The sequence below is a fragment of the Poecilia reticulata genome, linkage group LG3 (genome assembly GCF_000633615.1).
Source record: "Poecilia reticulata strain Guanapo linkage group LG3, Guppy_female_1.0+MT, whole genome shotgun sequence".
Lineage (NCBI taxonomy): Eukaryota > Metazoa > Chordata > Actinopteri > Cyprinodontiformes > Poeciliidae > Poecilia > Poecilia reticulata.
In genome coordinates, this window is record NC_024333.1 from 33,628,042 (window position 1) to 33,652,378 (window position 24,337).

Consider the following 24,337-nt stretch of genomic DNA (forward strand, 5'->3'; position numbering starts at 1 on the left):
TCTCAGAGCCACATAACCACCTGAGTGCTAAAACTAGGTTTAGCACTCAGGACCTGAGTGCTAATCTTGCCAAGTATTTTTGTCTAGTTTATAGTTTAAATATCTTGGCACACTTGAAATAAGACAAAGCTGACTTAAAAGTAACTTTTCAGCAAAATATAGGTGTTTATTTTTAGTAAATAATTCTTGAATATTGAGGAAAAAGTATCTAATCTATGTTGACAAATTACTGAATTACAACAAGCTCTTATGTTTTGAAAAGTTACTTTTAAGTTAGTTTTGTCTTATTTCAAGTGTACTAAAATATTTGCATTAGAAACTTGGCAAAAATGTTGGTAAAACTTTGTGTTTTTACAGCAAATAAATTCCATTGAGCTTTTTAGTTGTTATGAAACATAGTTGGGATGAAACATCCCACAATACCCAGCTTATACTTGAAGATGATGGGTGCAAAACAAGAAATAGTCTTACAAATGTGCCGGGATTACTTTCCAGACTCAAATATTTAGATTCCTTTGCTGCTTTTCAGCCAATTTCTTACAGTATCAAAACCTAACAGTAGCAAATTTAACATTGATGAATATTTATAATACAAACTAGAAAACTGCCAGAGCAGAACCAATACTGATTTAAATTTAATTCTTAAACCATTATGGATAAAACCTTCCAGAAGACAATCCCAGTCATGTTAATCAATGCATCAACATACTTAGCTTTCCAAATACTTTTCCATTTTGCCTTCCTCTTTTCTAATAAATAACACATTCATAGATTCAGGATGTTGTCTGGAAAGAAAGAGGGAACAAATTTGTAGTGGTGGGTGTTACTAGACGAGAACGAAGTTGTTTTTTTTGTTTGTTTTCTTTTTTCCAGTAAGTCCGAGTAGTGACTGGGCGGCGTGAGGGAAAAGTTTCTGTTCCTGCTTTCAGACTGGATTCTCCAGCTCAGCAGTGGGGAATGTGCTGGCATAACACAGGCTCTGCTGCTGAAGAATGGAGAGATTCCTCATGATCCAGAGCGCTGCACCTTAATCACAAGTACACTTACTGCCTGATTCATATATACTTTCACTAACTTTATATTAGATCATCACCAAACCAAGTAGGGGGGAAAAAATAAAGAAATGGAAAATATCAAGTTAGAGAAGTCACTTTTCAAGAAAAAAAAAAGAAAATTTAAATCAATTAATCTGATGATTAATTGATTAATCGGTGAAAGAAATTGGCAAATTTTTCATGTGACTTTTTTAAACAGAGGTGTTCTTGTCTTGCATGTAATTTTTATGCGTTTTTATGTTTGGCTTAATTACTGCTTTGACAGTATTCTTTCTGCAAATGACCCTTTTTGAGAGTTTATACTCAAATTAATGATTAATCGATTAATCAGTTTAAAAATTGGCACATTTTTCATTTAACCATTTTTTTATTGAAGTACTATAATAGATGCAAATAAATTAGTCAATTCCTTTTTTAAATGAGAAAATAAACATTTCATTCCCTAAATTGCAATAATATAGCATTACTGTAGTGAATTTGAAACAGGTGAAGCTCAAACTATTCCACCTGAGGAGTTTTGGCTAAAGCATATTTATAGACAAAGTTGTTCTAATTCTTAAATGCAGAATTTATGTAGTTTTGTGTAGTTTTGGCTTAATTACTGCTCTCACAATGTAGTTCTGTCTACAAATGACCTTTTTGAGTCTTTATGCCCCAGTCAATGATTAATCGATTACTAAAATAGTTGATGGTTATTTCAACAATTGATTAATCACAATTAATCTGATTAATCATTGCAGTTATAGTTACAAGTAATAAAAAATAATGACTTAAAGTTTCTCTTAAAATTGTGTAGTAAGCTAAACTAGTAAAATACATTTTTAAATATAAGTTGAGCAGTAAAAATGGAAGCAATATAACCAAATTTTATTAAACTACTTTTTCAAAAATGTTTTCCAAAGACATAAAATCAACTGCAATACATCAGTGATGTCTAAAAGACATCACTGATGGCCAGGCAAACACTATTGGCGGAATAGGAAAGTACTCCCTGCACAAAAGCAAACCTGAGCCTGATATTTGCACTCTTGTGTGGCGAACTGCTTGACCTCTGCAGTAACCCTGAAATTCCTGCCGATGTGGATCTGCAGCATCTCGTCAGCAACAAGCTTTTTGTTTGGTGCAACACTCAGCTGGACGCCACACTGAGCATTTCACAGACGGATTGATTCACGTTTAGACAGAAAACGTCTAAAAATAGGTAACTGAAACTAATTAATGGTAGCAGTTTTGTCATTTATAATTAGGACTGAAAAGATTAATCGGCTTAAATGTAATAAATCAATTACTGAACTAATTATCAACAAATTTTGTAACTGATTGTTAAGTGAAGCTTTATGATGATGTATTAAAGCCACTGTAAATGGAAAAAAGAAGTTAACTTGTGTCAAGAAAGTTTCTAGGAAAAACAAGGACAAGTTTGAAAAGTTAAACATTTACTAGAAAACAATCAGAAATTTTGAGATTATCCAGATTATCCATGTTTTTTTTGTGTTTTTTTCTTAAAACATGGACATTTCTGAGTTTCAAAAGTTGAAAATTTTTTAATTTCTGAAACTTCCAGCGAATTTGCAACTTTTCAAACACACACACGCATCCTCAATATCAACAAACAATTTAGAGATTAATCTCTCTCTTTGGCGGCAGTTTACTCCTTTTTTTCTATCTACAATGAGCCATCATACAACACAATGAAAGTAGTAATGGTAAAAATGTATGCATTTTGCATTTAAGATTAAAAAAAAAACTTTGTAAATATGTTCCAAAGTGTAGAAAATACTGAAAACTACTGTTTGCACAAAATAAACTTATGAGATACAAAAAAAGCCAAGCGAGTTGCCTGAATGTGTCAGAAAAGCCAGACGAAGACATTCATTTTCATTAGGTCAGCAGCGATCTATGAAAATGAAGTTCCCTATGAGCAACAACAATAAACTAATGTCAGCCAGCCCCAGCTTTGTTTCACACCTGTCAAGATTAAATGAAGCTCAGCTCTCATCTTTTTAAGTTCTATGCAACTCTTCAGCCAACAGGTCTCTTCCTCTGAGCCGCTTGTTTATTTATTCTGTTCAATGTTTGAAACAGTAGCCAAAACAGCTGTCTGCAAAGTGGGAAGCACCTGCATGACAATGAGGTGTTTGTTGATGCTGACAGTGTGTGTGTTTGTGTCTCCCGTCAGCACAGAGGAAAAGCATCATCCAGGCTCCTGTGGACACATCCTGCTTCGTCGGCTCCATCGGAGCGAAGTTCACGCCTCACTTCCTCCTTTAAACAAGTTTGTAGCCAAACCAGACGATAGCTCCACTCTTCAATCAAATACAACACTTTTATTTTAAAGGAATTTTGCTTCGTTTAGCAGGTTAGGATATGGCCTCATTACTTTTTTTTTCACAAAATCATTCTTAGGTAATGAGATTTTACACCCCCTAACTCCGCGGTTATACTAACATGTGAAAATGGCTGCAAAAAGATGCACACTTGTACATCTTTGAACAGCATTAGTAAAGCCTCCTGCACAACCAACAAGAATGAAGCAGGTGGTTTCTGGATGTTACGTCAACAGCAAAACACTTGTCTTTTCCAGCAGCCATTATACAGTGCACACAGCGGCATGTATATGTTTTGTAAATGTATATTTATGTATATTTATATATGCACATCTGTATGTTGTGTATATAGTGATATTTTCATAATTATATTTCTAGTTTAGCCTACATGATGATTTTTCCTACACTAACCAGCATAGAAAAATGAAAAACTGCAGTTTTTTCATTTCTGTTGCTCTTTTATTCTGTCTGCATTCTGCCGTGACAGCTTAAATTTCTCGATAAAGGATTATTACTTAGCGTTATTATTTTCATTTTACATAAATTTTATGTTGCTCATGGTTATTTACTAATATTTAACACCTTGTATGGAATAGCTTGTCAACTAATAAGCAATTTCCACTTGAGGATCAATAAAGTATATTCTATATTTTAAAACTAGCGGACCAAAAGCGCCGGAACTCAGCTTGGGTTGCTAGGTAATGGGGCTTGGCTCTGCTGGGGTTGCTAGGCAACGACGCTGGGTTCTGCTGGGGTTGCTAGGTAACGACGACGCTGGGCTCTGCTGGGGTTGCTAGGTAACGGCGCTGGGCTCTGCTGGGGTTGCTAGGTAACGCCATAGAGCCTGTGGAATGCAATTTAACATTTGGGAGGTTTTTGAACCGTATCATTTTCCACACACCAAAAAATATGAACTTCTTGCTAAAAAAAATCCAGCTGTTTTTTTTTGTTTTTTTTAAATACTTGGGCTGTTTTTAGAAGCAGTTGAGACTCAAATGGAATTTCAAAGATATGAACAAAATGTGAATTATTCCTCTTCCTTTAGTTTACATGCCAGATATTTTGCTCTCTGGTCAGGACAAAGCGGTGCAGAGGCCTGCGGTCTACCTGCGGACGTAAGGAGAAGCGCTCCAGGGTTTGGGGAGGCTCTGAATGCAGCAGCTATGCTGGGAATGTGAGCCTCTGTTCTGCCAGAACCGGATGGGAGAAGCCCGAACCTCTATTTAAGGAAGTAGAAGCCAAGAACCACTCACTCTTCGTGCATCTTCAGTTTTGGTATATTTTGTCATGTCCCCAAAAGAGATCATCATATTTGCAAAAATATGTGTGAAGAAGTCCTTATAGACTGAAACATGCTAATGAAGTAAAACAGGACATAGTCCTGATCCTGAACCCAAAAGTAAGCTCAGTCTTAAAAATGGACGTATTTTTATAGATGATGATGTTCTCCTCATATCTTCAGAGACTAGATATAAAAATGTGGAAAAAGAAAAAGCTGTGAAAACTTTCCAGATGCGCTGTACATCGGAGCTGCAGCTAACGATTATTATAGCAAACGTTAATAATTAATTGTTAGTAATAGTAACTAACGATTAATTAATCATGATTAATCGTGATCAATCTTAATCTCTCTTAGTTGCTTCAGACCTAGATATGAACAATTACTAAATGGATTCATTGAATACCACAATGTCACAATATAGTGACAATTTAAAAATATATGTAAAAAATATATATTTTTAATAAAAGTTATGTGCTCCAGCTTTAACAAAGATGTGAAAAAGCCTGGGGTGGAAACTTCACTGAAAAGGAATTTAAAAAGCAGCAAATCTACAAAACATTAAACATCCAGAAGTGTATCAAGCCCATTTTTCCAGCAGTAATGAATATAAAAATTACGGTTAGTGTTTTTAAACGTAAACTTGAATATATTTTTTTATTCAACATCCACATCCTGCAGCACTGGTCAGCTGGGTGGCTGCAGAACCGTTAAACAAACGTCTGCCGTACAACAACAGCTTTACTGAGGACTGGGTGGAAATKAAACCGGCAGACCGGACCAACTCGCCGCGGAAACGTATGGTTCTGATTCTGGTCGGGTTGAGACAGGAGAGGCTGGTACCTGTCCTCCTCCAGCTCCTCTACACATGTACATGTAAACTGCAGCTTGTTGATACAACAACATTACACACCTGTGGAGCTAAATAAAGAAATACTCGGCCTGCTGTTGCTTCAAAGGTCATAGTATCACTGTCTTCTATTTTTAACCGTTTTACCATAGAAATTAATAGATTTCCATCATTTTTAATTATTTTTTATTAATTGCTAACCTTTACCAGGTGATTGACAGCGCTAAGACCCGCCTCCTGGCTCTAATTTTATTTTAGATGCAAAATGTATATATTTTTGTGCAGTTTTGTCTTAATTACTTATCTGAGTGTCTTGTTCTTTCAGCAAATGACTATAGAGTCTGTAAACTCCATTTAATAATTAATCAACTATTAAATTAGTTGGCGATTATTTGAATAATCAATTAATCACGATTAATTTGATTAATCATTGCAGGTATAGCTGTAAACTTCAAATAAACACAATACTCTCGGAAGACTGCAGTCGATGCGTCTCCATTATCCTGTTTTCTGTTTTAAACCCCCATTAGTGGACTGTCCTTTCAGCCGTAATCAATAAGAGTGAATTAGCATCAGTCTTGGTTTTGAAGACAAGAAGCACAGGATGAGAAACTAAACCTGCAGGATTTATGAGGCAGAAGTCGCCTCGTCCATCACCAACGGCTCGTCTGCCTCCTTCTCTTTGACCGTTGAGCTCAAATTGTTTCAAAGAAAACTCCTTCACACCTGCAGGTAGAAAATACCGTTGCTGTTGAGGTCCGGAGTGAAAAAGATTAGCTTTATTTTGTTTGCCGCGCAGATCGTTTGGCATAAAGTCTGTCCCCATTCCTGAGGTTCAGTGGGAGTTCACAGAACACGGCGTCAACTTCCAGAAATAAACCGTTTGCTCATGCGTGGGTGAGATGAAATAGTTTGGCTCTAGAACCAGTGACAAGAGTTTTTTGGCTCAACCTGCCCATCTTCCCATCTCTGGGAGGCTTGCAGACATAAGCAGCGTTTATCGGGGTGTGTGGAGAAAAACCTGGTCACATTTTCTCTGAATTTAGTTTTTCCCTCCAAACTGTACAACAACAAAAAAAAAAATCACTTTTTGTAGTGATGAAAATGTTTTCAACAACACTGCTCTAAAAACAGACATAGGGTTGTTAATTCAGAGGGCAGAACATGAGCGTTCATTTCTCAGAATAAAGAACAAAGTACATTAGATGGATGAACGATACATTAGTGTTTCACCACAACCATTTTACTAAATGGGCTGTAGAGTAAAATGTGCAGTAAATGTTTTCTTCTGTGTTTCTCAATATAAATTTTACTCTCTTCAAAGTGTTGGCTGTGTCCTTTCCAAGCTAAATCTGAATTAAAAGACTCAGAAATTAGGGCTGTAATGATACAATAATCTCACGATACGATACACAATATTCTGCTCACGATACAATATATATTGCGATATTCAGCAAACGATACAATTCAATACACTTATGCGATTTTCTGAAAATTTTAGAGGGACAGAGTGATTTTGGTGACATTTTGTGACTGTTATATAGTTGGATTGAATTAATTTAACTGAAAACTGATTAAAAGCACCAACTACACAATACCTGGCTCTGGTTGGACATGGATGCAGACTAAAGTACTAAAGTATTGTTAAAGTCAAAAATGATTGGATATGTAAGTTCAGTCCATTTACCATTTACTGAACCCGGGTTAGGAACCACAGCGATCTGCCAAAAGCTAAAATCCACAAACGGTTCATATACGTCTTAAAATGCTTAGAATTGCCCATTTTAATAGTTCAAACAAAAAACAACCACAAAATATTACCAAATTTTGGTCAGATTAACAAAAACGTTTTTTTAATTTTTTATTATTTAGTCCTTAGGTAAAATGTAAGCCCTTTATGTTATGGAAAGATGTTCGTTCCTCCTGAAACAAGAGAAAACTCAGGCTTGTAAGGAAATCGCCGCTTATCAATTAATGGTTAGTCAATCAACTTTAAATTAACTCATTAATTGATGACTTCCATCCCTAATTCTGACCATAAATGGCAAAAATGGAAAAGAAAACTCAAACTTATAATTTTAATAAATTGTATATTATTGCATGAAAATTGTTCTCCAGTCAAGATAACCTTGACCTTTCATGCAATAATATAAATTGTATATTATTGCATGAAAATTGTTCTCCAGTCAAGGTCAAGATAATCCCACCATTAGCAAATCTCTAAATCCAGATTATAACACTGCAAAATCACAAAGATAAGATTACCAAGTCATTGTTTTTCTAAATTCAGTGTTTGGTGGAAAATTTAGCCAATTTATGTTGTGGAAAGATGGTTTTACTCAGGTTTTTAGGAAAATGGCAGCTTATTAATGGGTCATTAGTCGATGAATCAACTTTAGATCAACTCATTAATTAATATCTTGTCTAAGTTTTTTTGTGTATTTTCTTCAAATAAATGTCCAAATGTTGGTTGCAACAACTGGTGTCAGTATACGAAGGATGTGAGATGAACTTCAGCTCCAAATGGAAACCAGTCCTCCCCGCTGTTCATCTTTTTCCTTCCCCACCCCACCCATCTCTTCCATACCGCTGTGGACTCAGGAGACCTTCCCTCCACTGTGGGTGGAATCAGTTTCCTTTCCACTGAACGCACCCCCACCTCCTTACTCTGGAAAAAACTCCTGTTTTACTCAGCTCAAGACTGGGCCCACATTCCTAGACAGTATCCCCAACACTGGAACAATTGAGCGCCTCAGGCAGGAATGCGGACTTCCAGGCCAGGTTTTCATCAGGCCCAGTTTAGGCAGCAGAACTTCACTCGCTGATATGAGTCATTATACAACACAAGCCTTCCTGAGAACTTAGTCATCGTGGAGAGAAATGGATTTTGTTCCACATTAGCAGATGTAGGAGAAAAGCTCGGAGCATTCGGAATAAATGCAGCTTTGATCTGGGATCAGTTCCCGGATTTTTAGCCAAAGGAATTTGACATATTTGGCGTTTTTGAGTGGAAAACCGATGAGACGCGTCTGGACTGCAAAAAGGTGAAACTACATGCTTATCACGGCTGAAGAAATCGGTAAAACTGAGCCCAATTTAAATAAATGAATAAATAATTGAGGGTGATGTGGCCAAAAAATAAATCTCAGATTTAAAAAAAAATTTGATAAATGATTTATTTTCTATAACTGGATTTTATGTCAATCATTCCTCTTGAAAGTTGTACAACAAGATTATTAGGACAGGAATACAAGATTTTTTTGTTAAATTACAAGAATACAAGTTATAAAATTAGCAGTAAAACGAAGAATTTTACCAGAACATCCTAAAGAAGAAAAATGTGAGAGAAAAAAGCTTTGAAAATCTATTATTTTTTCATGTTGAAGTTCTCATAAAGTTACTACTTCATCCTTCTAATATTATAACTTTCTTCTCACATTATTTCAACTCTGTCATATCACTGTATTCTCATATTACTCGGACTGTATTCTTGTAACGTTATGACTATTTTTGTAAAGGAAATAAAAATCTTAGCCTGACTCTTATATTCTGTCCTGAATTCAATGTCCAAATAAATAGAAGCTGTAGAAAACACTTCCAAAACAAGATGGCCGCCCTGGGCATACTGACATCACTCTGGAAAATGGACACGTTAGTGGGAAAACAAAAGCAGATTTCCAAAATTTAAATCTTCAAAAACCAAAATCAATAATTGATTTATGGCCCATTCAAATATGCAACATTATATTTATTTTTTGTGTTGGAGATCTCATAAAATTTATATATTATTCTCCTAATATTCAGATTTTATTCTGGCAGTATTTAAACTTTATTCTTGCAATCAAAAATGAAAAAGCATCGTAGCCTGGGCCTAATATTCAGTCCTACAGTTCAAATAAATAGAAGCTGTAAAACACAAGGTTGTCAAACTAGATGGCCGCCCTGAGCGTGTTGAAATCGTTCTGAACTATGGTCGCACAGTATGGCTGTAAAACCTGTTTCATATCAGTTGATATCAATAATTATTGATTAGTTTTTTTGTTTAAAATAAACTGGTGGCGTGACCTTTCCTGTTTTAGCCACAGCTTTCACTCCACGCCGTTTTTGTTGTTGTTGTTGTTGTTTTTAAGCAGTTTGTGAGGCAAAGAGACGAAACCTAAAACTGCTGCTGAACAAGTTGCTCAAGTTGTTGCTAGGCAACCACAGAGTGAGTGAGTTGCTAGGTAACCAAAGAGCGAGTAAGTGAGTTAGTCGTGAGTGAGTTAGCCTCTCCTGTCAGCTAAGCTAACATAGGTTAGCAAACAGCTAGGTTAGCTGTCAGCTATCAAAAAATCTCCTGTCAGCTAAGCTAACATAGCTAAGCTGTCAGCTAAGCTAACATAGCTTAGCTGACAGGAGAGGTTGAGCAACTAAAGTCTTTCCTCCCTCTACCAGAGGAAAAACTCCCAGAATGCTGTGCGGTTCCAGATCGGAGCTCAGTGAATACTCTATCTATTGAATAATGTATCAGACGTATTATCTATTGCAATAAATATTATTGATTTATTGTCCAGACCTACTCTGAACTACTGAAACCCAACAAGAACACCGGTGGAAAAAAAGAAAACACATCCAGATTTTGCTAAACTTTAATGTTCAAAAAACAAAAATTTTGATTTAAATCGATAATCAAATAATTAATCGATAAGCACGATTAATCAATATTGATTAAAATCGATTAATTGCTCAGTCCTGATTAATAATAATAATCCTAAGCTGCATCTTATGGAGTTCTGGCTCGGTCTGTTCAGCTGCATGTACTTTTCAACTCTTTGCGGTCCGGTTTCCAGCACAAACAGCTGTGCAGGCCGAGTCAGCGCCGCAGCACTTTAAAATGATGTTAGTCATTCAGAACAGCAGGCCCACTGTCCTGCCCAGACCCCACCCTCACACTAATCCTGCATCCTGAGTGGGAATCTTCCAGAGAAAACTCTGACGGCTATTTTAAGTCTCCTCCAATATCCTTCCTTTTAAGACTAACCCTTTACTCAAATACGCTATAAAAAGATCGATAACGCACAAAAAACAGGACTGAGCTATGATGTGGTCATCAGAAGCAGCCAAAAACTTTGGTACAATTCATATGGAGTGATCTGAGCTTTAATTGGTTTAGTTTTGGGTTTGAAATTTAAGATGCAGCTAACAATTATTTTAGTCATCAATCTTTCTGATGATTAATCAGATACAATTTACCAAAAATCTACATTCTGTAGATTTTTCATTTAACCACTTAAGTGTATTTTATGCAACACTAGAAATACATAAAAATGCAAATAAACAAATATTAGATGTTACCTAATGTAAAATATCTAATCAATTATTCGGACGATTAATCAGATTTAAAAAAAATTGACATTCTGCTGATTTTTCATTTTATACACTTAAGATTTTTTATATTTTTTATACTAAAAAGGCTAATTACTATTAGAAATAGTAATTAGCCTTTTTAGAGTTTGTATACTCCAGTTAGCGATTAATCGATTACTAAAAATTACTTGACACAGTTAAGTAATCGTGTCAGAATCATGATTTATTGCGTTTTGCTTTATTTCCCTCCCTCGTTACTTTTGGATTTCTGGGATTTTCTTGGACTTTACATTGTCTTTTAACAAGAAATTTATAAATTAAGGATGAAACGATTAATCATTTCAAGTAATTTAGTAATCGATTAATCATTCACTGGCATATGCAAACTCAAAAAACAAAAAGAAAGTCTAAAGTCCAAGGAAATCCCAGAAATCCAAAATTAGTGGGGGTGGGAGGGAGCAAAACGCAATAAATCACGACTCTGACACGATTAACCAATCATGTCATGTAATTATTAATCGATTAATCGTTAGCTGAGTATACAAACTCTAAAAAAGGCAAATTCCTGAAAGAATAACATATTCAGAGCAGCAATTAAGCCCAAAGTGTACAAAAACACACAAGTTTTGCATTTTAAATGTGAATTTACACATTTCTTGATAAAAGAAAGTCTAAAGTCCAAGGAAATCCCAGCAATCCAAAAATAACATGGGAGGAAAAAAAGCAAAACGCAATAAATCACAACTGTGGAAGTCTGTGTGTGAGGCGGTGATCCCCGTTTTACTCGGGCTGCGTCTCAAGGAGCACACAAAGTCGCATCGCTCGCTGGCTGCCAAAACAAAGCTGCCTCTGAGACGCACAGAGAAGTAGGTCACAGAGGATTCCTTTCATTTGTACAACACTTTCCGAAGAGTTTTCCACTCGCAGCCCGAAACGTCCCACTGGGAAGTTAACCCTGAGGCGGCTGGAGCGTCTCCGCTCCGATCTGCAAACCAAACCGTGACGGGTTTTATGCTCGTCAGCTGGTTTTTAACACATGATGCATATCTGAAACAAGCTTTAATCTGAAGAAAGCTGCAACACGTTTTCCTGATCTGCAGCATTATGAAAGAAATGAGATCCCAGAAACAAAGCAAAGTGATATATCAGCCTTGCCCCAGCCCTTAAAATCTCAAACAAGCTACCACAACATACCAGAGGGATCACGTAACTACACAACCTTCTCCGTCCCCCTTCCACTCGGCAGCATGTGTTTTCACGTCGACTCTGCAGCTCCACCGATTCAAATCTTACTGAGCTGAATCAGCGAAGGGAAAAGGCAACCGCAAGTTGACACAAGTGAAAGGGAAAACAGCGAGGCGAGGCCCAAAATTCACTCCGGAGGTACAGAAAGTTACAGTTGTTCCACAGGAATGCGCCTCTTTTCCAACCAGACGAGTCTCCCCGTCTTCCCTCTGCTCTGTGCAGCTTTACCACTTCCAGGGTTTTTAGTGCTGCTGCAGGACACCAGCAGCTGATGGATGCTCACACAAAATAAAGAGTCAAACGGACATTTTCCACGACTTCCATTTGGATTCTTTAAGCTGTCTGTAGCTCCAACTAGCTAGCTAGCTCTCCTAAAATTCATATTTTGTGTGTTTTTATGCTACTATTTGGGTCTCAGCTGCTTCTAAAAATGGCCCAAGCACTTAAAAAACCACCCAGCTGTTGTTTTGGCAGTAAGTTGATGGTTTGTTGGTGGCTGGAAAATGAGCTCCAGTGGAGCAGGAGGCTCCACTTCTGCTTTTCAAAGATTTACAATAAATAGGATAAGTAACAAGCACAAGCTGCCAGTAGGTCGACAGAGAACTGTACTGTCTGCAATCAAAGTGAATGGGTGGTTTTTTCAAAGCTCCATCCTGATGCAATTTAGATCAGCGCCTAAAAATCTGCAGTGCTGCTTCTACACTGCAAAAACAGAAAGTCTGACCAAGTATATTTGTCTAATTTTAGAGCAAATATCTTATTACACAAATACTTTCACTTCTACCATGAGAAAATGTCTTTTTATAAGTGAAATTACTACTTTTTCATCAATACCAAGGAGTTATTTACATATGAAAATCATACATTCTGAAAAGTTACGTATGAGTCAGTTTTATCTTATTTCAAGTGTATTAAGATATTTTTGCTAGAAACTAGACCAAAAATACTTGGTAAAATGTTATATTTTTGCAGTGTACTGAAGATTTTCTGCACCACAACATGTTTTTTTCTTTTTGTGACAAACATTTATTTTCTTGCTGATGAAATACACGAACAAAAAAGCCCAAAAAATTCTAACAATGCACTTTGAAATGTTTTTTTGAAGTAAGGGAATTACCGTACTTTCTGGACTATAAGTCAGACTTTTTTCACAGTTTGGCTGGTCCTGCGACTTGTAGTCCAGAAAATACGGCATTTTGTTGAGGTTTCCTACTCAGTCTTAAAATCTGGACGTAAAACTACCAACATTATGATTTTCAACTGATTGCAGTTTTCTGGCCGAATCAGAGTTTGACCAATAATAAATTGAATTGAATTGAATTGAATTAGCCATTTCTCCTCCGTTCAAAATTCACAGCTGAATGTTTCGTATTCTTTTCTCCTACTGTAAGAAAAATGCATAAACTCCACTCAGCTGCAAATGAAGGTGGCGCTGCTCAGCGGAGCCGCTACTCATCTTTTGTTTTGTAAACAGAAATGAGCTGAACTGTCTGAGGCTGAGTGGAGTGTGTACATAGTTACAGTTTACACACGTTGCACAACTGTTAGCTCTCCCCCGGCAGCACAGTCACGTTTTATCCAAGACTGTGAGAGTTTTTCTTTTGTTTACCGAGTCGCTCTGTGAACCTGCACCGACCCCGTCATTTCTTACCAAGCTGCCTGAGTAAAATAAGTTCTAGTAAGCTGGTATTATAGCTGTTACATAATAATAATAATCATAATTGATGACTATGAGGTTTTTATGATGTAAAGCACTTTTTTACTTCCTTGTTGCTGAAATGTGCCATGCAGATAAACTGAAACGTGACAAAAATAATCATTTATAAACAGTAAAAAATGTAGAGAAGGTTATATTTAGGTCTGTCACAATAAGCAATAAATCAATTAATCGCATCATAAATTTAATCATTTTTCTCTTTCTACCAAAAACTGGATGATATAAGTTTCAGTTTGGCGTTTTGGTCTCAATTAGCCTTTGTTACAGAGGCTTCACAATTAATTTCATTTGTTGTTTTGTTTATTTATTTTGTATATTTAAAATGTTTTCCAGTTCTAGTGTTAAATGGCTTTAGAATTTAAAGTTTATTGATCTTTGAGAATGTATTTATGTGTTATTATGTCATTATTACCATTATGTCACTCAGAAATGGTCTGAAGACAAAAATATTATCGCTTATCGCAATAAATTCTGAGACCATTTACCGTCCAGGAAAATGTGTTACCGTGACGACGTTAATCATAGTAGCTACTACAAAAACCTAAAATATCTTTCTTTAAAGTCAAAGTATGACTTTAACATGTCTAACGTTTAAATAATTACAATAATATCGCGCCCTTCAGTGTCTAATGGTGGCACCAGTCCTGTTTAGTTTAGTCTTCTTTGTTTGTCTGGGAAGTCCGGTTCGGTTGGTGAGGTGTGAATGCTAATCAAACTCTGGTCCGCCAAAAACCTTGGACTCGGTACAGTGGAAGTGAACTCTAGTGCGGTTCGAATGTTTACGAGAATACCAAGCGGACCGGAAACTGCTCCAAAATTATGAAGCGGACTGCAACACAGGGCATTCTGGGTAAATACAACCAAAATAAACACGCTAAGCTAATGCTAGCAGGAGAAATGGCTCATGGACTTTTGTCAAAGACAAAAGAGAAATCCTACAGCCACTAAAACCTGACACCGCCCTATTTATCTTACATTTTGTGAAGACGGAAGTTGGTCTCTGTGTCTTCTTCAGAGGTTTTTCTGTAATTTACTTTAGTGGTTCTTGTTGCAGTGCCCCCTCAGGTGAGGAGGGGAACAGGTTGCTCAAAGGGTTTGATTGGTTTGGGAAACCCAGCAACTGAAAATGCAACAAATGCTGCAATTTTGGTTCCCAACCAAACCGAGTCCACTGGACTATCAGGTGTGAAAGCAGCCTTAGTTTACTTATTTACACCAGTTGGGATTTATTTATTATTTATATAATATTGTGTAGTGGAAAATTCAGAGTTAACACTATAAACTATTTTTTTTATTGACTAATTTCCAAAATAAAGAAACACCAGTTCTCGAACACATCTTCACACCTTTATCATTTCATTCAGGTTTTATTTCAGACTCTTCCTGACCTACAATGGGCGCCACACAAACCAGCGGTGGAGTAATATCAGGTGGTTTCCCTGCTGCGCTTTGATCTCTGACAGTATAAACAGTTTTATTTTTCCAGGGGTCTCCGGGGAAAACGCCATGCCGTCAGCTTTGATGCCTGGATTTATCAAGCAATAACACAGAGCAGAGAGAGAAGTGTGACCCGACAGGAGCGGCTCACCGGATCTGATAACCCGTCCGTGTGCCGCTACAGGTGCCACTCCATCCCAGCGGCGCTGCACTCTATTTTTCATGAGCCCAGTCGGTTGCCAGGGTTTCTGTTACCATGGCCGTGCTGCAGTGTGATGCAACAGAAACCGAGGCAGAACCCCCTCCTTACTGCTTCCCCTGTTGCTTTGGCCCAAAACCAGGTCAGGAAGAGCTACAAGACTGTAAAACGGCCAAATCTGCAACAGCTTCTCACCACTTCACGTCCGGTGAGATGATCCAAAATCTATCAGCGCATCTTCACGCGATAAAACCCGCAAATTAGGTTAAAAAGCAGCAGAAAACAGCAAAACTGGTAAAGTCTGCAGATTTAACTCAGACATACTGAGAAAGAAATACAAACTTTTAATTGTCAATTGATTGTTTAGACAATTAATCAAATAAAACAATTGGCATATTGTGCACATTTTCTCAGTTAAACCGTTTTATACAATATTAGAACAACATTAAAAGATGCAAATTAAAAACAGTTTTTACAACAAGAAAATAAACATTTTGTTGCCTAAAATGCAACAACATTCGCTTAGCGAATATTGGGTTCTTTTTAGCAAACGATGCATCTGCAGATTAAACAATATTTCTAAAAACATAATAAAAAAAGCTCCCCAGTGTGAGGCTGATTAGTTTCTGGATTATCTGACTAATAATTTGATATCAAAAGTGTTACTTTTTTTTTTAAGAATTTGAAACAGCCAAAACTGGCACCAGATGAATTTTAGGTAGAACATATTTCCAGACAAATTTCTTACGTTTTTTTGGCTTTAATAAAAATGTATATTTTTGTCCAGTTTTGTATTAATTACTGCAGAGTGCGTTGCTCTTTCACCAAACTGCCTTTTTTGAGTCTGTTTACTCCAGTTAATGATTAATCAATTAGTTGACGATTATTTCAATAATCGATTAATCTGATTAATTGCTCCAGCAAACACCAACAGACGGACAGACTCTACAGGATGAAATAATCTCTCTGAAACGTCCAATAATTCCCCCTTTGACTCATTTCTACGCTTGGAATCATCAGCAGCACAAACTTCACTGCATTTCATGTGACGGAGGAACATAAAGCTGTTTTTGTTTCTGGAGGAGTGGCAACGAAGAAACAGTTTGTTGACAGAACTCCAAAGAAAGAAATGTAACACTGCACATCACTCTTAGCACACCAACCCCSAAGGTGGTGGCAGCATCATGCTGTGGGGATGATTCTCTCAACCAGGAGCAGAGAAGCTGACTGCACTCGATTGGAAGTTAAATCACTGCAAAAACACAAAATCTTATCAAGTATCTTTGTCTAGTTTCTACTGCAAATATCTTAGTAACTTAAAATAAGACAAAACTAACTTAGATTGAGATTGGAGCTTGTTTTAAGTAAAACATTCCACCTTATGCAGTCACTGCTCGCCGTGCGGCGTACAATCATGTGATGCATTAATAAGGCTTCGTAATAACAGGGACGGCATACCGAGTTTTCATTTAAACTCTGTTGGACAGCACGGACTTCAAACTTTATAAAAGTGGTGTTTTTATATTGGTTTTGTGGTTATTTACTTCAAAATAAAGCCAGAAATAAGATCGATCATTTATTTTGTGGGGTCTAAATGTACCACATTTCGAAACAACCAATGAAAATGTGTTGACCGTCTGTTGCTAGGTAGAACGGAGACACGCGGAAAGAGACGAGGGGGGGATTTAGATACGGCAAAAGACTAGGGTGCAGCGATGCTGTGGATTTTACTAGATTTTTTAGCCTATAAGTGTTTTAGTTAGAGTTCGTGGTGTGTGCAGGGTTAGTAGTAGTTTTGCTAGCTATCGCTACATGGCTTCATAGCAGCGCTGACGCACAGAGAAGAGAGACTGGGATGGCCATTTARACCTCGTCTCCAAAGGGTTAATATTGATGAAAAAGTAATAGCTCCACTGGCAGATTATTTCATTTATAAAATTGGAAAATGTTTTGTTACAAGTKAAATAATCTGTCAGTGGAACTGGAACATTTTTAATCAGTATTAATAATTAAAGAAGTGCTTAAATCTTCCTGAAAAGTTACATGTAAATTAGTTCAGTCTTATTTCAMGTGTTATGAGATATTTGCGCTAGAAAGAARACAAAAATGTTTGGTTAGATTTTGTGTTTTTGCAGTTTAATTACTGACCTGYAGTGTGAAAACTGATATTGATGCACAACCAGAACCAACATTTGTTGATGCTGTGACAAATGTGGGTCATGAAAATATTGTAGTGAAAATAAAATAAAAGCAGAAGCGTGGATTTGAGTGTACTCTTCCTTTTTTRTGTCATACACTGCAAAAACACAAAAGATTACCAAATACTTCTGGTCTAATTTCTAGTACAAATATTAGTAGACTTGAAATAAGTCAAAACYATCTTTAAATKACTTTTTAGCAAGATACAGCAKCTGTTTTTCACAGTGTAATCCCTTAATATTGMTTTTAAGAAATTACTAGTTTCATTGTCAGATTTTTTCCCATATAATCTGGGTTATAAGGGAAATAATCTGCCAACAAACAATTATCTTTTCTTAAATATTGARGAATTATTTACTTAAATAACTTATCTCTTGCTGAAAAGTTAGTTTTGTCTTATTTCAACCTTACTACTTTAGAAACTTGATAATATTTTGTGTTTTTGTCTTTTAATCTGAGAAGAAGCCGTCCTACCTGGATTATTGGCCTCTCCCTCCAGGACCTGCAGCTCCGTGCATTCAGCCAGGGAGTGCTCCAGGCACACCTGCAGGAATCGGGCCTGGGTCCGGCTCACCCTCTTCAGCAGCGACACCAGAGCCACGGTCTGCTCGCACTCGTTCCATCCCTTAAACCAGCTGGCCAGCACGCCCACCTGATCCCGAAACATCATGGTCTGCCGGGCGGGACGGACGAGGCGCCGCCGGATGCGGTGGGACGTCCCAGATGGCGGATAAATCCCTGCTGGAGGGGCTTCCACACCACCTTCGATTCCCGATAATCTCCTTTGCTGAGCGAGCGAGAGACAGGAGGAGAGGGGAGGCGGATCCGGCTCTAAGCAGGCATGGGGTGATCGGATCTGCTTCTGGCGGCTCGGTGGATCTCAGATGGGATTGATCGGTGCCAAGTCAGCTCTTTTCCAGCTCTAGCTGTGTCGCAGCAGCTTCAGTCTGTGGCATTTTCCTTCAGGGAATCCCCTGTCAGCCCTGCAGGTGGATGTCAGGCATTAGAAGAGAAGCATGTTCAACAGGGAAACTGCAACTTCGTACTTCCTGAGGCACGTCATTTACACAAGCACAAAACAACAGCTGTTCAAATTTCACATTTTTGTACTTCCACTGGGTCTCGGTTGCTTCTAAAAAACTTTTTTTTTTGTTTTTTTTGGTGTCAGGAAAACTAGCCGTTTCAAAAACCTCCAGATTGTTGAGTAACATTCCATGAGCACTGTGCCGCTACCTAGCAACGCCAGCGGAACTCCAGCCTTGTTACCTAGCAACGCCAGCGAAACTCCAGCCTGTTACCTAGCAACCCCAGAGGAACTCCAGCCTTGTGACCTAGCAACCCCAGAGGAACTCAAGCCCTGTTACCTAGCAACCCCAGAGGAACTCAAGCCCTGTTACCTAGCAACCCCAGAGGAACTCCAGCCTTGTTACTGAGGAACCCCAGCGGAACTCTGGCCCTGTTACCTAGCAACCCCAGCGGAACTCCAGCCCTGTTACCTAGCAACCCCAAAGGAACTCCAGCCTTGTTACCTAGGAACCCCAGCGGAACTCTGGCCCTGTTACCTAGCAACCCAAGCGGAACTCCAGCCCTGTTACCTAGCAACCCCAGAGGAACTCCAGCCTTGTTACCTAGCAACCCCAGAGGAACTCAAGCCCTGTTACCTAGCAACCCCAGAGGAACTCCAGCCTTGTTACTGAGGAACCCCAGCGGAACTCTGGCCCTGTTACCTAGCAACCCCAGCGGAACTCCAGCCCTGTTACCTAGCAACCCCAGAGGAACTCCAGCATGTATCCACATTTTTGTACTTTCATTTGGGTCACAACTACTTCTAAACAGAAATTCAAATTCAATTCAACAATACTCCATTGATCCCAAAATGAAATTAAATAAAACTACGTGGTTAAATATATAAATATATTGTATTTAATATAAAATAGACCCATTATATTAGCAATAACTTGATGTCTTTTGCCGTTTCGAAAACCTCCTGCTTGTTAAATCGTATTCCACGGGCACTGCCCCATTACCTAGCAACCCAAGCAGAACACGACCATGTATTCACATTTTTTATGTTTTCATTTTGGCATCAACTGCTTCTAAAAACAACCCAAGGCAAAAAAAAAAAGTTTCCTGGCAACAAGTTAATGTTTTTTGGTGTCTGGAAGACGATCAGTTTCAAAACCTTCCCAGATTAAGTCACATTCCAACAAGCAACCCAAACAGCTCCAGCATGTATGTGCTTTACAATGGCTGCTGGAAAATACAAGTGTTTTGCTGATGATTTACCATTTTGAAAGCACTTGCTGCATTCTTGTTGGTTGTGCAGGAGGCTCTACTGATACTTTTCAAGCATGTACAGTTGTATAACTATGCATCTTTTTACAGCTATTTTCACATTCAAATGTAAACTTTGTGTGTAAATGCAAATAAGCAGCAACTTATTTGCATTTAAAGTGACAAGAGCCTTGAAAAAGCTCATTCTGAAAAAGGACAGACAGAAGTCTCATTATCTAAGAATGATTTTATGCTAAAAAGTGTTACAAACATGTTTGGTATAACCCATAATCTAACCTGTTCAAACATATTAATTCACCTCTAAATACAGAAAATGCCACTAGAAATAATTTTTGCACCGTTTTTCTGGCGCCCCCCAATACACAGCGCCCCTGTGAGTTGATAAAGTGGGTTTTGTGTGTCACTTTCTACTTCTTTCATTCAGACTTGTGTCCCTGTTGCTGCTGCAGTGGGACAATTTAAATGTATTTACTGAAAGAAGCCAAACTCTGAAAACTTAACCGAGCATTTACAGCTGCCGCCTATGCAGCATAGGGCTTGTGGCATTCACCGCCGGGACAAAAATAAAGGCAAAAAAAAAAAAGAAAAGAAAAGAAAAATGTTTCTGGTATCCACCCATTCCTAAAAATACAGCTGTCGGTGATCCTGGCGCTGAATTTTCCAGAGGACGCCGGCCGGGTTACCGACGACGGCTGCTGCGGCGACTTCCAGACATTATTTGAATGAAAGGTTCGCCTTCCACGGCAGAAGGGATCTCTGTCTGTCTGCGTGGGAGACCCGGATCCACAGAGGAAAGCTGAGGAGCAAAATGTGGGAGCAGATCTGCTGTCTAAAACTGTCACTCTGCTTCATCAGCACCCAGCCTGCTGCGTGTGCGTCCAAGAAAAACACCAATATCCTCCTTATCATGGGATTAATCATTTTAAAGTTACACGCACATAAATACACGCAGATAATGCAACTAACCTGAAAAGTGGGGGATATAAGATCACAAGGGGACGCTTAAGAGGTTTAGTTTGAATTTTTAAATTATTAGATAATTATTTTTTTCCTACCTTCTGGCGCGGTTTGCATCGTCGGATTCCCCCGCAGGAGGAAACGCAGACTCGGCTTGTTTTTAATTATGAGGGGGGCAGCGGCGCCCTTTCACTCCGGGTCTGCGGGGTTTGCCATCTTGCCTAACTTTTCCCTCTGAGTCCGTTCAGCAGACGGGCTGCGCTGCTCTAAACCGCTTTCTGGAAAGACGAGCGGGACGCAGCCGACATGTTCCGCTGCGTGGATGTCAAAATAAACTACGGAGCTTTATTTTGAAGGATCACAATTAAACTCATTTGAAATTTGTTAATTTTTTTGACAGGGGCAACATAGATTATTTAGCATTTCTTCAGAATTAGCCAAAAGGTTTTTTTTTTTCCCATCTACTGATTTTAGATTATGCACAAATTGTCAATAAATACAATTTGTACAAACAGGATAAACAAAACAAACCACAACACACTTATTATGAAATTAAGTTAAATAAATGTTGTCTAACATAAAGCATTTTTAACTTAAGTTAAATTTAAAGGTACATTTTAAATTAAATGTAAAATTAACATTATAGTAGATGTAATTTAATTTAACCAACTTAAATTTCAAATTAAAATCTAAGTAAAACTTAATGTAGTCTGATTTACTTTGTTTTATTCTAAAACAATTTAGTATCAAAGTTGTTATCATCAATGAAAACTAACGAAACAACGAAGATGTAATTAAAACTAATCAAAAACCTCAACAACTAAAAATAAAGATACAATTTTRAATAACTTTTTTRAAATTATTAATTAGTAAAATTYATATTTGATGTTGCACATTTAGACAGATGCACCAGAGGCGTTGTGGATTTGAGMGTGAGCCTTTTATTTTGAAGGCTGTTCCCTGCCAGCTTCCGGCCTGTTTGATGTTGGCCGGGGAGGCTCGCGCTGCTAATCATTAACAGCGGAGCATTACGTCAGGGGCTTGGCAGCGCGAGGAAGCACCAAAATAGAGAGAGTTGGGGTGAAGGGGGAGGAGGGGCAGAGACCCCCGAAGAGAGAAAAATGTCAGAAACAGGAAGTCCGTCAGAAATCTACAACTTTTTAAAATCCTCAAACTTCAACATGGAGAAGCGACGGAGTGTGACGTTTTCCCCAAACTCACTGAAAACAGTTCACTGTGACGTAATAGGGCAATTATAGGTAGAAAAAAAAGACGGAAGTAGGTTTCAGCCAGAAAACTCAAACATTTTTAGATTAAGTTCTGAAATTTTCAAGAAAAAGAATTCTGAGTTTTAAAAGTCCAAAAATTGCTATAGACAAATGACAAATGTTAAGATAAATCACAGAATTCAAGGAAAAACAAAAAGAGGAAAAGTCTGAATTTGAAAAATCAAAAATTTGGTTAAAAAAAAAAAAAACATTTTGAGATTAATCTCAGAGATTTCCAAGAAAAACAAGGATATTGAGTTTGATTTGCTAAAAAAACTCTGAAATTTTGAGATTAAGCTCATACATTGTTTAGAAACGTATTTATGCATTTCTGACTTTCAAAAGTCACGAATTTGCTATAAAAAACACAAATGAAACTTAGAAGTCTTCAAGAAAAAAACTTGTGAATTTCTGGGTTTGAAAAGTAAAATATTTGTCAAAAAACTCAGAAGTGTTGAGATTAATCTCACAAATTTACTAGATACAAATAAAACAATTATATTTAAAAAAAATCGACATTTCTGAGTTTGAAAAAAATCAAAAATTTGTTTGACCCAGAACACTTTAAAAAGTATATTTCAATATATTTATGCTATAAATAATATTATGCTAGGAAAACTTATAAATACACTTATAGTAGGATAAAAAAAAACTATTAAAATAGCAAATAATAGCAAGTGTCCGTTTCAGTAATTCACAAACGTTTACGTTAATGTTGAACTTATTGCTTAAAATGACCTCAATCAAATTTTGATCAACTTAAAATTTTCTAAATACGTCCGAATAAGTATTAAATTAATATACTTTCTAGTGCACAAGGACACAGTCCGTAGTTTAATTGCTATATTCAAATATACCTAATAAAATTAACGTAAAGTGTTCTACTTTTGCGAAGGGATATCAACACTTTGGCCTTATATCGCCCCCACGTGGATGATTTGGGACATTACATTACAGAGGCGTGACACTGACGAAACTGCTAATTAGTTTAAAAAATGAGTCTCGTTCTGTGAGAACCTGAGATGTAATCAAAGAATAAGTAATCAATTATCTGTTTAGGCCGGTGAATTAGTAGCTATATTATTAGCAATAATCTGGGTACATTTAATTAGTGCTTTAATGATTATTTATTATTTTAATTGTGTCACATTTAACCCTCCATATTTTTAAGAAAAAAAACATATATTATTTTCATATATTATTATGTTTATATGTCGTGTGTATATATAGCGTGATTATGTGTACATGTGTCATTTAACTATGCAAAGTGCATATAATATGTGCATCTTTAAGGCATATAACTATAGATTATCCGTTACTGTGCATGTTTAATAAATAATACCAAAGAGGAATTATAATTCACTTCAGAATTTAGTATCATAGATCACTCATATTGCATGGCTACAATTTTTCTTCTTTTTCCTTTTTTCTGTATTTATGCACTGATCACAATACAAGTAAAACTCACACCCAGTTAAATTTAGCATTTATATTTCTATTACTTCTACCGTCCCCATAATCATTCATGCAAGCTATGGTGACCTCTGCTGATTCTTACTGAGGCATTAAATGTGCAATAATATGCACATAGTGGCATTTTACAGCACAATTAAGTAACTGTTACCTTCAGTTGTTCTAAAAATATCATATATATCAAATATGAATTAAAAGACATTTTCTTTCATACTTGAAATCCTTTTAATTGGGCCTCTGTCTCTTTCTGAAGCTCCACCTTTGCTGCCGGCTGATTTGAAGTGGGGGAGGAGCTTTGTTCTCAAGGGCGGAACCAGGTCCATCTCGGCGTTTTGTATAACTGAATGGTTGCCATGGAGACTAAAAAATTTCTCAGTCATGCATGAAAGAATCAAAGCAACACTCCAGGTTTGTTTTTGATGAGAGAAAAACATTATAACATGAAGTATAGCTAAAAAAAAAAAAAAGAAAAAAAGAAAGAAAGAAAAAAAAGTTGATTTCATATCATACTGGCTCTATAAAAAATGTTTGATCTTTTCGGGATTTAGAATAAGTTTTAGCTCATTTCCTTCCAGATCTAATAACCCAACCTCCTCTATACCAAACAGGTGACAGTCTCAGTAACATTATTTACTATGATATAAATCATAGTAAATATTTTAATTTTATATCATTATTTACTATGATATA

General features: G+C 37.1%; 1 protein-coding gene across 1 annotated transcript in view; it reads right to left on the reverse strand.

Annotated features, from left to right (window-relative positions):
* samd4a (sterile alpha motif domain containing 4A) overlaps positions 1 to 21,158 on the reverse strand; it is a 54,981-nt gene extending 33,823 nt beyond the window's left edge. The window contains exons 1-2 of the mRNA XM_008405999.2: positions 21,005 to 21,158; positions 18,129 to 18,637 (exon numbers count right to left, since the gene is read on the reverse strand). Coding sequence (XP_008404221.1) covers positions 18,129 to 18,324 — 196 coding nt within the window. The 5' untranslated portion in view covers positions 18,325 to 18,637; positions 21,005 to 21,158. The remainder of the gene's footprint in view (positions 1 to 18,128; positions 18,638 to 21,004) is intronic.
* Between the last annotated feature and the right edge of the window lie 3,179 nt (positions 21,159 to 24,337).